Here is a 12791-nt window from a genome sequence, read left to right on the forward strand (position 1 = left end):
TAAAAATTAATCTCTTCATCATGTTCCATGTTTCCTCTGTGTATTGTCTCGTTCACCCAAGGTTTGACTCCTTATTTGGATTTACGAACAAAAAAAATCCTAATACGCACACTTCTTTGGTAAGTTGTTCTTATCTTGAAAGCATTAAGTATGAAGTTTTGTCTTAACCACGTACTTTTAAATATTAGAAGGGCAGACATGCATGCATTTTCAATCATGCCTTATATAAAAGAACATAAAGTTTTGCGGGAATTACAATCACATAGAAAATAGATGATACAAAATGTCACATACAACATAGACAAAACAACAAATCTTAATTGCCAAGGTAGGATTTAAAGGAAACATGATTAGGAAAATTGAAATGAAATGAAATGTATTTCTGAGACAATCCTTTCGAAGATTCCTTCAAATATGGTAGGCTACAGAGTGTAGCTTTCAAGAGCCTCGGAGAACAGGGCGCAAAATTTTCACTAAGTTCAGATTTTGAAGGAACTAAAAAACTTTATTTTCTGTTTCATCTTCATCATCATACAGTTGTTAATTGTTTTTTTCCTTTTCATCTTTGGGACTAGGATTTCTGCTTAAAACTGATGAAGTTGTATCTTTCCCATCGTTTGCTACTGAATCTTTCTTAACTTGATTATCTGAACCTTTATCTTTGTCATCAGATTTAAATCCATCCTTTTTCACTTCAGTATTAGGATCTTTTGTCATACCTACTTTGTTTTCACCAACTTTGCCTTGTCCGTCTTTGCCTAATAAATCTCTAATTGCTTCAGCATCTTTCTTATTTGCTTCAGGCTCTTTGATGTCATCAATGCCATCTGGTTTTTCTTTTTCGTCTTGTGATGCTTTATCTATGTCTTCCTGTCGCTGTGTCTTCTTGTCTTCGCTTGCTTTTCCTTCACCAGTTATGCCTCTTTTTTTATTTTCACCAGATGAGGGCTTCTCTTTGTCGTGGGTTTTATGGGCATCTTTCTCACCTTCAATATCCGGCTTATTTGCTTCGCCTTCAAGGATTTTATCAATCTTACCTGGTTTTTCTTTCTTAGCCGTTGAAGATTTGTCTTTGTCATCCGGTTTGGGTATCTCGTTCTCGCCCTCTATAGCTGGATTTTTTGCTTCAAGTTCTTTGATTTTATCAGTTTTACCTAATATGCCTCTGTCAACTAATGAAGCTTTACCTTGATCAGCCGGTTTTGAATCCTCTTTCTTGTCTGCAGTAGCTGACTTATTTGCATCCTTTTCTTTGATTTCATGAGTCTGACCTGATTTCCCTTCATCCTCTAGTTTCGGTTTTTCTTTCTTGGCTTCACTGTTTTGTTCAGCAGCTTCTCGTTTCTTACCTCCCTCAGTTGAAGTAATTTCCTTCTCTTCATTCTTCCCTTCAGTTGTGCCATTTGTTTTATCCCCCAAGTTTGCGCCAGATACTTTGTTACTGGGAGCATCTTCTATCTTGCTTCCTAATGCTCTTGTCTCTCCTTCATTTTTTTGAATGTCTGCTTTAGCCTCTTCCTTTTTGCCTTTTTCTGAACTTCCAATCGGTCCATTTCTTAGACCATTTTTTCGTGGAGATGAAGATGATCGATCCGCTTCACTGTTGGACGCTGGAACATTGAAGGTGAGGCCTTCCTCTTCAAACTTTTCGATCACCTTCTTCCATGAATCCCTCTGCGAGATATTTTTCCACCACCGGCTAACATTCTTCCTGTTCTTGAAGAGGTAACCATACTCAATAGAACTCTCAAGGTAGTATGTGTTGGGGAGATGGTACAGGTCTGCGAGTGTGAAGTAACTGCCGGCAAGGAATTCAGATTCTCCCAGTCTTTGTTCATACAAGTTTAGAACTTTTTCTAGTTTCTTTTCACTCTGGGTTGTCTTCTCTACATCTGCTTCAATCTTAAATGCGAGGTAGAAGACGAGGGTGGAGCTCGGAGGGTCGAATTTTTGCTCCTCGGACTGAATCCATTGCTCCACGGATACTCTTGCCAGTGGATCTTTCCCCAAGAGATACTGGTAACCATATGCTTTGAACTTGTCCACAATGTGCCTGCAAATTTTCCTTGACCCTGCAAAAGGCCCACAAATAAGATTTTAACAAACATACCACCCAATTACTATATATTTACATATCTAGCCCTTTAACTTTACCTTTTACATTAATATCACCCAAATCTTTCGTATCATATAAAAAATACCAACATTTTTACTTGAAAAAAAAAGATGAAATACACCTTTTCATGCATAAGTAACGTGGTATGTATGTAAGAATTGAAGTTTAAGTGTTAGATAAAATACCAACATTTTTACTTGAAAAAAAAGGGTGAAATACACCTTTTCATGCATAAGTAAGGCGGTATGTATGTAAGAATTGAAGTTTAAGTGTTAGATATGTCAATAGATAGGAATTAAGTGGTATTTATTTAAATTATCCTTTAGAAAAAAAAATGGCTGAATAAAATTTAAGAATGTCATTACTTTTAGATAATTCTTTAAAGATAGATGCTTTTAAGTTTGAGGGGAATAACATCAAAATTCTTATAGAAACAAACACACAAACATAGAGATACAAATTGATGTAGGAAAGAGGTCTCTTATGATTATTTTTGGAGTGACATTGTCATGAAATCAAACTATATCTTAATTTAATTTAATTTTATTTTCTTTAAAAAAAATGGGGCTCCAAGTGAATTTTGGAAGAAACTCTCTAAATGTTAAAAACCATTTTTCTTAAGTTCATCAATCACCCCAAATTGAGGAGTTTAATGGTAATCAAAGATTTAAATTAATATTTAATATGTGCAATGGACTACTTAATTTTCCAAACAAGAAGAGACAATGATAGGGTTGCCATTAGATCATATGAATGACTTTTAATGAGAGATTTTATGTACTTTCCTCCTTTGTTTTAGCGCTTAATAAATTATTCATTCACACAATTAAATAAAAAAAAACTTGGTTTAACCTTTTATTAGTTGTCTATTACTCTGTCATCTTATGATTTGGTTGTGTATTTGTATTATTTAAGTTGTTGCTATTGAAATGTTTGACAATTTGGCCCTTTTGATTGTTCCTCAATTCATTAGTTCTATGATATATTTAAATCACTTTTAAGATTTGTAGATTCATTTTTGACCATTCATTCTTTTGGATGCATTATGCGGTCAACTTTATGTTGGCAACCAATAAAGTTAATTATAATTATAATGATCAAACTATGACTGCAGGTCATGCTGGTCAATAAATAATTAGTGGTTATTGGTAGCTAAACTATGAAACATGATAAGATAGAAACTAGTTAGCTAAGAATTTATATAGTTTAGCAAGTAAGCTTACATCCACTGTTATGTGGAAATCAAATCATCCACTAAATATAAAAAAAGATACACTAAAGATTAAAATTCTAAAAAAAATAATGACATAAATAAATAAATCAACTTTTTTATCTAAAAGAATTGAATCATTTATTGTAAATATGATGGCAAAACTTGAAATAAGATAGGTTGTTATTGTTTTAGTTACTTTCTTCCCCTCTCTCTATGTTGTTAAGAGTCCGTAAGAATTATCCTTTTTTGTGAACAATAGCATCTTATCGTATTAAAATTGAAAATAATATCACTTCTTCCATCTTGAAGAAGCTGAATAGCTTTCCTTAGAAGCACTCCAAAATTTTTTTTTTAATATTTCCTAGTCCCTCTCCTCTTGCTTCCTCTTTCTCTCTTCTTTATTGCTCCTTTTTAAAGGATTTTTGAAATTATTGAAGTTCCACCTCTTTTATAGCTACAATATGAGGTAATGAGTTTGAAAATTTGAATATATTATGAGTTAGATATCAACCATATTAGAAAATTAGTGTAAATGAACTTTGAGTTAGTAACTACTAATCATGAAAATCATATATGAATGGATCTTCATTTTTGGCGTCTACCAATCTGGAAAATAAGGATCAAATCTTATCTAAAAAGCTTAGAAAAATTTAGCTCCATACTTATGACTCTCACATTTGGATTATAAATTTAACGTATGTTATTTAATGTTTATGTCTAAGAACCTCTCTATATGAAAAATTCTTTAATTAATCTCAATGGTTAATTGAGACTTTCCAATACCTTATTTTATTAATAGTAAATTTGCCAACTTTGCCTTATTATCGTTTTTTTATATTATATCATTCTTTTAGAAGTCCCTATTTAACAAAAATATTATCATGTGACATTTCTCTAGAATTATTAGTAATAAATTATATATCAGCTCTCATTTAATTAATACTTAAAATCATAGACTCAGTACCTTTCTTGCTTTAATGAGCTATAACCACATTGATTCCACTAATTTTTTTTTTCACTTACAAGACAACTAAAAAATATTAGATTGCTTTGGGGTACTAACATCACAAAAATTTTTGCATCCTATACCATTAATAAAATTTAAAGATATAATATTTTTCCTTAAATCTAATATATTTCTAACTATAGCCAAAAATATTTTCATACCACCATTACATCAACTTCATAGTAGTAGAACCTTAATCTTGCATTTAACTCCATTTCTTATTTAATTACAACCATCAAAATTTGGCTAATTTATGAAAATATATGTAAATTAGAGCATCAAGGGTTTTAAATATTTTACTCTTTACTTTTATTCTCTCAAATCACTAAAAGAGCATCATTGATTTCATAACAATAAAATCTTATAATAATACTTACATCAACTTCCTTATTGTTATTAGTTGTTTCTTGCTTTTTTCTTATTATAGAAAAAATACTTCTCTTTATATTCCATTTATTATTGTAATAGAAGAAAATGATTGTTTAAAATTTAATCTTTGACATCCCTTTAACTTATTGTGTCATAACCATATATTATGATTTCTAAAAAGTATGTGTAAGATGAAAGCAAAAAGAATACAAATAACAAACTTAATTTTTATCATCAATAATCATATCAATATTCTCAAATCATAAACAACATAAGTAAAATCATTTAAAAGTGATTAATAAGTTTATTATCTTACATACGAACTAGCTAAAGCATTTATTTTTGATGAAACTTGTTGGATAAACTTTATTATTTACAAACTCTAGCTTGAAACAAAAACCTTATGTATTTATATGCTTCAAGACCTCTATTGAAACATCATCAGACAAGAACATCTAAATTCTTAAGAGGGCCTTCTCATTCCTCTTTATTTTATATTTTTCACTCATTATTTTAGGCATGTTATTATTCCTCACGAGTGCCCTTTATAATTTTTTTATTGGATAGGAAGATCACACATTTCTTCACAAACTTATTAAGCCATCAATTTTTTTAATGGAAAATTACATACATACCCACCCAATTCTTATGGATTTACCTATCTTAGACCCAAAGTTTCATTTTCACACACATAGCACTTTACCTATGGATGAAAAGATAGATTTGACTATTAAAAGGTGATAGCAAATGATTTTTTTCATATGATATTTGTAATAATAAAAATTTGGGCGTGAGATAAGTAAATATGAAAGTTTTGGGTGCTATGTATGTAAAAGCTATTTTTTTTAATCTCTAACTTCATGGCCATCATATTTTCATATCCACTTGGGTATTAGTTGTTAGAAAGGTATTGCCTTAATCCAAGAATAAGTATCATGATTGAAAAAGAAATTAAAAAAGCGACCAAGCACAAAAAAGAGCCCCAAATATTAAGTAGTAAGTTTATATAAGTCTACTTAGTTCCATGTCTATACAAAAATTTGGTAATCTGCTAAAATTTAAAAAGAGTATACGAAGGATTATACTTAATAAAAAAAGTAACGATATTGATAAAAATATCATTTTTTATAATTGAGAAATAAATTCAATCATCCACTGCAAATATAAGATCTAGAAATGAAGAAGTAAACATTGGTGTTTCTTTATTTATCTTTTTCCCATGTTTAGGGTATATAAGTCCATATAAAAGTTATTCCTTGTTATGATAAAGTGATTATTCTAATACTAGAAGAAAAAATGATAATACCATTCCCTTATTTAAAAAGCTAAAGAGCTACCTTTATATGCTCAAACATAATTTTTAAGGACACCTTATTAATCTTTATGTTTATCCCCATTCTCATTTTGTTTCTCCCTTTAATGGGGCACATGAAATTATTGATATATATATTTTTTAATGGGAGTGATGAGTTAAAAAGATGAATTATGAATATAGATTGATTTATATAACAATGAGTTTAAAAAATAAGTATGAATGACTCTGGAGCTAGTAACAAAAATCTTGAAAATTAAATATGTATGGATACTAAGTTTGGTAGCAATCAATCATGAAAATTATAATAAAATTTTATCCAAGGTTAATAAGTAAATTTAGACCCCATAAATAACAAGTTCTATAGGTAAAATTCTCTAAAGATGAGGATATTTTACTCTTGCATTAAATATGTGAATTTGACATTTCAATATTTTGATTTGGAATTTGAATAGATTTTTCAGGAAAAAGTCATACAAGGAATATCTTGGATATGCAAGTAATTATGATGCCCTAAAAAAGGGCACTAAAGAAAAAAAAATTCTATACAATGGAGTATTTGCCTAACTCTCTATAATATAATACTTCTCATAATAGAGGTTGTAAGATTATAATTATAACAAAATGCAGGTTTGATCACTATTTTCTTATAATGTTACATTAGTATTTGAGAGCTAAAAATTAATTTCTTATATTTTAATCTTGCAATGATTTCTATAAATAATTTTCATAGAAAATTGTTCATTTAATGGATACTTTAATATTTTTATCTTGGTGGCTAATATAGTTCTTTACATGTATGATTATTTTTTTTAAAATTAAATTGTTGAATGTTAAATATTTATCGTTAGCTTTCGTAGAGTTCTTAAAGTGGACCTATAATTAGCCATACATTATTAGTATTGAGGAGCTATTCCCTTAAATATTTCAGTTAATTTACTTTTTGATCTATATGATTTATTATTTTCTTAATGTAATTTTTGTAATCATTCAAGTAGCCTATAAAATTTTAAGAGTAATTGACTTACCCATTCATAATAGAGCAGACAAGAAAGATTAATAAAGAGTAAAACAAAGGCACTTTACCAAAGAATTCATCAGGACCATCAAGAAGCACCGGAGCATGCGCTTGGGATGATATCTGCTAGCAAATAGAGATAATTAGAACCTTAATGAATTGTGATTTACATAATATAAAAAATTATGTAAATCATATATATTTTTTGTGTGCACGACAAGTTTCACCCATATTGTTGCACTCAAGATACATGTATTTATGGATGGATCAAATGAATCAAATTAAAAAAAAAAATATTTATTGTTTGATTTAAAATAAATGGTGTCAAAGTTGTAGTTACTTATAATTATTACTAGAGAAATAGTCATCAAAACACAATTTTGCTTGTAAAAATGTATACTTGAAATAATTAGGGTGTCGTCACATGTATTTTTTTTTTTCATTTGATAAGAGTGAGGTAGAGTTTGAGCATTATTAATCTATACTACATAGTTTCATTGTTATACTTTTAAATTTATTTGCGTCATAATGTAATTAATCGATGTTCAAATTACTTACTTCTTGATGATGATCATGATTCATCTTTTCCTCCCTATCTTGAGTCATCAATCTTCTAACAGTTTAATATTTTAAAATTCATTAGTTTCTTGAAAGTAATTATTTTTATTACTTGGAATGAAATTTAATTCAATAATAAATTAATATTTTCATAGAATATTATTTTTAAAATAATAGTTGATTATGAAGTACACAAAGTAATCAACAAGTGATTATCCATTTAATCTTGAATTTGTTAGCCATGTTTGTTTACTAGCTCACAAACCCCTTAACTTTAAAACTCATTACTAAGTTTATCATAGCCAAACCACCCAATCCAATAATAGTTATCCAATTAGAATTAGATTAGGGTAAACTGAATTTATTAACAAACTAATTAATTACTATTTTTTTCCAAAACATACATATAACTTCTAATTATATATATGAACTAGGAAATTATAGGGGATTTTCTTAAATGTCAATCCAACATTGTATTGATTCAATTAATACCTTGGTTGTGTAATTCTCAAACTTCACAATCAAGATACCAATTCTTTCATATCCCTATGGTTAACATGGTTCTCATTTGACATTTGTTTATCTGCTATTAACTACTGCTCTTCAATAATAACTACTACTCTTTGAAGGATTGCATTAATATTTTAGAAAGTTAATGTTCTTTCTTGGAATAATATTATACAATGTTTGACAACTCAAAACTTTTTCAAGGCAGATACTGATTGATAATTTCTGATATATCACTTGGTGACAACTCAATATCAATTTAAACAATTCTTGTTGCACCTAGCGCTGTAAACGAGCCGAGCTTGAGCGAGTTCAGGCTTGGCTCATGTTCGGCTCGTTTGAAATGGCTCGTGTTCGAAATCAGATTGTGTTCGAAATCGGCTCGTGAAAAGTGTGTTCGTGTTCGGCTCGATTTAAATATTCGTATTTGTGTTCGGCTCGAAATTGGCTCGTTAAACTAAAATTGAGAAAAATAGATGTAAAGTGTGGGATTCGAACCTAGATCAAATATATACAAAAAAATACATTAATCACATTGTCACATGAGGTGTTATGATTTAAACTTAGACATAAATATATTTAATATATTATTATATAAATAATATATGTAATCTATTGTTATATAAAAAGTTATATAATTTTTTTTTTATTTCGAGCTAACACGAGCCGAACACGAGCGAACAAAGAGTCACCTTGATAAGTTCTTGTAGCCAATTTAGCAAACAATTATAGTTTCACCCTAATGAATTACTTCTTATTGACCTTTAATGTCTGCTTAGTATTACTCCTTGAAATCCCCTCAACTTTACTCCTTGATATTGTACAGCCATACTCCATGACCACCTCTTCTATCCCCTTCCTTGTCCATGAGCATTATCGTTAACTAAAACGTTAATAGTAATTGGGATAGTACTCTCTTTTTTATCCTCATCGCCCTTTTAAGTCAAGAACCAAATTATGACTCATATAGATTTTGACATCACTTGCAAATGCAAGCACAATCCCCAAAAAAGGCTTTCTATTTTTGCGCCATTTTCAAAATTCAGTTTATCCTATAATATTGATAACTACAACTATGGAAAGTTAAGGGGCTGTTTGACCGCAAGCAAGATTAGACTTGAATAGGATTTAGTTAATCTTGCAAATCCAAATTTATCAATCCACAAACAATTGGATTTAATGAATTTGAATTTATTGGAAAAAAGAGAAGTTAAGATTTAATCATCACTGGATTTAACATGTTTACATTTAACAATTTGCTTGGATATATACTAAATCTATACATCCAACATAAATTTTACTAGTCAGGCACTACCAAACAGCTCCTAAATCTCTATTTGGTTCTCACTGGGAGGAATATGCTTGCTCGATGTAACATAAACTTTTCTGCATGAAGGCAGTGTTTGGTAGCAAGTTTTTGACACGATTTATGTATAGATTTAACCTAAATCATGCCAAACACGAAAATATATGTTAAATAAATCCGACGATCAGCTAAATTCATTTTTCTTTCTTTTTCGTCTATTTTGCGACGTAAATTTGGATTTACTAAAGATTTACTAAATCCAATTATTTGATGGATTTAGCTTAGGAAGAAAATACTTCTAAAAGATTTACGTCAAACAAATTTAAGTGGATTTAATACTAACTGAATCAAACGCACTCCAAGATCTAACAACATCTGGATTTGATAAATCTGAATTTACTAAATCCCATTTAACTCAAATCCTAGTTGCAGCCAAACACTCCCGAAGTGTGTATATATACATAGAAGATGAAGATGATATTTTCTATCCATTGCGTGCATGGATTAGTCGATTTTAGCTACACTGAGAGCTAAAATCGCAAGGTTTAACACAGTATTAATTGAGAAAAGGATAGATCTTCCTAAATCTTCTCTAACTTGCGCTATAGATTATTGGAGACACAAAAAAAGTCATTTTTAGTTGAACTTGAATGAATCAGCTTTCTTCCACTATGCATCCTTTACTTCCCAAAGATATTAGTTTTCTCCGAATTGATGTTTAGACAACTGGTAATGCAACGGAAAATTTAGAGTATGGGAATAGATCCAGATTTGCAGACCTGTAGATTCAGGATGTCTTGTGACATTCTAACGCCTTTGTTCATGTCCTCTAGTTCAAATGTGATTTCCTTCTCATATAAGCACGCCAGCACTCTTGCCAGGTCTGGAAGCATGGGTTTCCCATAGATCACCTTAACCATGGGAGTTGCTGCCATTGCCTGAAGAGAAGCAGAATTAGAACGCTTGCTTACTTGCCCCCTTATCTCCCCTTCTCCACTCGTTCAGTCCTCTCTCCTTCACTGCATTCTGCTTTCTATAGACAAAGATTTGTTTCACAGGTCTAAAATAGGATTAAAAAACAAGTAGTCAGGAGAATGCTGAGAAAGATAAAGGTAAAAGAAAAAGGAAAAGGGAAAGCAATGCATTAACAGAATGATTATGGTTGGCTTAGGAAGTAAAGAACAATTCTTGCTTCTCCATAGAGCAGTCAACAAGTAGAGTGGGCAGGCTTTGATGTAGATAAAGCAGATATTTATTCCATGCAGAAGGCAGCATTGTACAATCTGGTTTAAAGGGAATTCTTTAAACAAACAGAGTACATTAAAGAATAATGGTGTGGGTTCTAGAAGCGTTTATAAGGTGGTCCAAAAATGCTAAATTTTCTCCTTTTTTCTGAAACTCGAAAGGAAAATATATTCTGCTGGATTTTGCATTGGCTGTTTCTTATCTGAATTCTACCATCTATACAGAAGTATTTGATTTCTTACTCGGCTATGCAGGGCAGGCAAATAACATATTTGCTTTGATATGGAGAGATCAATCGCAAGTGTTCTTTTGGACCAAAACTAAATGAAATTTGATTTCTCAACTGTTATTTGTGGCTATTACAATATTAATAATGCAAAGAGCAGAGTTTTGTTTTATATATAAAATTGAATTTATTGTCTGGGATCATGTTCCAATCTAGACTCCTTTTTTTTTTCTCTTGGTGCCGGATAGATCTTTTATTTCATTTATTTTTTTTATGAATGTGCTTGCAGGATGTGCCACATGAGATTTTACAAATAATTGATGGTATAGGTAATTATGATATGATGTTACATTTTTATAATGATCAGAGTTCATCATCATCAACCATATCATAAGCTCTTAACTATGTAGAGTCGGGTTATTTAAATTTGATGTTCAGTGCAAGCAAAATTATCAGAGTTACATTAGTTTTCTCACATAAGCTAGATGTTTAGTAGTTTGGAACCAATGATCTGCAAGCAATAAAACAGAATTTGGCAGTGAACTTTCATTACTTGTCATACCATATTTTTTGAAATGCCAAAGTTTGTAGTGTCCGATTACCTTGTTTGCGTTAGTTATTTCACCACGAATCATTAGTCAAGTTTGCAGTTTTAGAAGCGAATAAGTTTTGAGAGCTTGTGTTATTCAAACTGATTGTCAAAGGTTCTCTTCTATGAGATATAAACTTTTGTCCCACATTCCTTGGCTGCTGATGGCCATTCAATTATCTTTTTTATTCAGTCCGTGAAAATAAGTGCAGTAGATAATTGCTAACTGCTACAAAAGCAAACTTGCTCTTGTGTTTTTGCAATGAAGATATTGAAAGAATTCAGGCCATGTTCTATATTTGGGCATGGCTAGAAGGCACCAGGAAAAAAAATTTAAAAGAAAGCAAAATGTTATGAAAAACAAAGGCAATAAAGTGAAAAAACCGGATCGAAAAATTGCAAACAAAAAAATAACACACAGATTTATGTGGTTCGGCTAATTTGCCTACGTTTACGGAGCTGCAGAGGATTTTTATTACTTTAAAAAATTACACTGTCGAGCACCTTGACATTTACAAGAAAACTTCCTTTCCTTTTCTCTCCCCCTTCCTCTCTCTCTCTCTTCCTCTCCTCTCCTATCTCTCTCTCTCTCTCTCTCTTCTCTCTCTTAGCTCTCCACCGTAAGCTTTTCTTGTAAGCTTTGCTGAGCCAAGCTTAAGGAGTGGGCTTGACTTATCAATTTATGACAGACCAAAAGAGGTTATTTATAAAAAAATAGGGGAGCGCTAGGTGGGACGTAGAGAGAGGTAGGTGTGCGGTAGATGGGATGTGGAGAGAGGTAGGTGGGTCACAGGCTCCATATATTTAACAATTCTCCCAATTTGAGACTAAGACAATAACTGCACCACTTACAGACTGCATCATCTGCTGGTTGTACCGATCTTTTTCCTCAAACATTATATCTTTCACTTTCCTCCATCTCTGCAACTCATGGCTCCTGTCTTCACGCCGAAAGACCAACCGTAGTCGAGCACAACTTCAGTTTCTCAAGAGTAGCACCCTTAGTCGACATATCTGCGTCAACATAGCCTTGTACCTCCAAGCTCTTTCCTGGGTTACTCCTGCATCTGCTTACAACTCCTATTGCATGGGCAATATCCTGCCTCAGCTGAAAGACTTTTTCAACAGGTCTAGCCTTGTATCTCTTACTGTCATCAAGCGCAGTCTTCACTTGATACACCCACTTATTATGTAATGTCTTATTCCTTGGTAGAAGTTCTGTCAGTTCCCAAGTCTGATTTTCTGACATGGAACCCATCCCCTTCTTCATAATCTGCTCCCACTTGCTCGAATTTTTATCTTGCAAGGTTTCTTCATAGATATGTG

At 31.3% G+C, this 12791-nt stretch overlaps 1 protein-coding gene across 1 annotated transcript; it reads right to left on the reverse strand.

Moving 5' to 3' along the window:
• Positions 1-249: 249 nt before the first annotated feature.
• On the reverse strand, positions 250-10434 carry LOC110033705 (cylicin-1-like). Its single transcript, XM_020737757.1, has 3 exons — positions 10185-10434; positions 7103-7157; positions 250-2072 (listed from the first exon to the last, which is right to left on the reverse strand). Exons 1-3 carry the CDS (start codon positions 10338-10340, stop codon positions 541-543), a joined length of 1743 nt encoding a protein of 580 aa, XP_020593416.1. The 5' UTR covers positions 10341-10434; the 3' UTR covers positions 250-540.
• Between the last annotated feature and the right edge of the window lie 2357 nt (positions 10435-12791).

The sequence above is a fragment of the Phalaenopsis equestris genome, unplaced genomic scaffold (assembly GCF_001263595.1).
Source record: "Phalaenopsis equestris unplaced genomic scaffold, ASM126359v1 Scaffold001261, whole genome shotgun sequence".
NCBI classification, from domain to species: domain Eukaryota; kingdom Viridiplantae; phylum Streptophyta; class Magnoliopsida; order Asparagales; family Orchidaceae; genus Phalaenopsis; species Phalaenopsis equestris.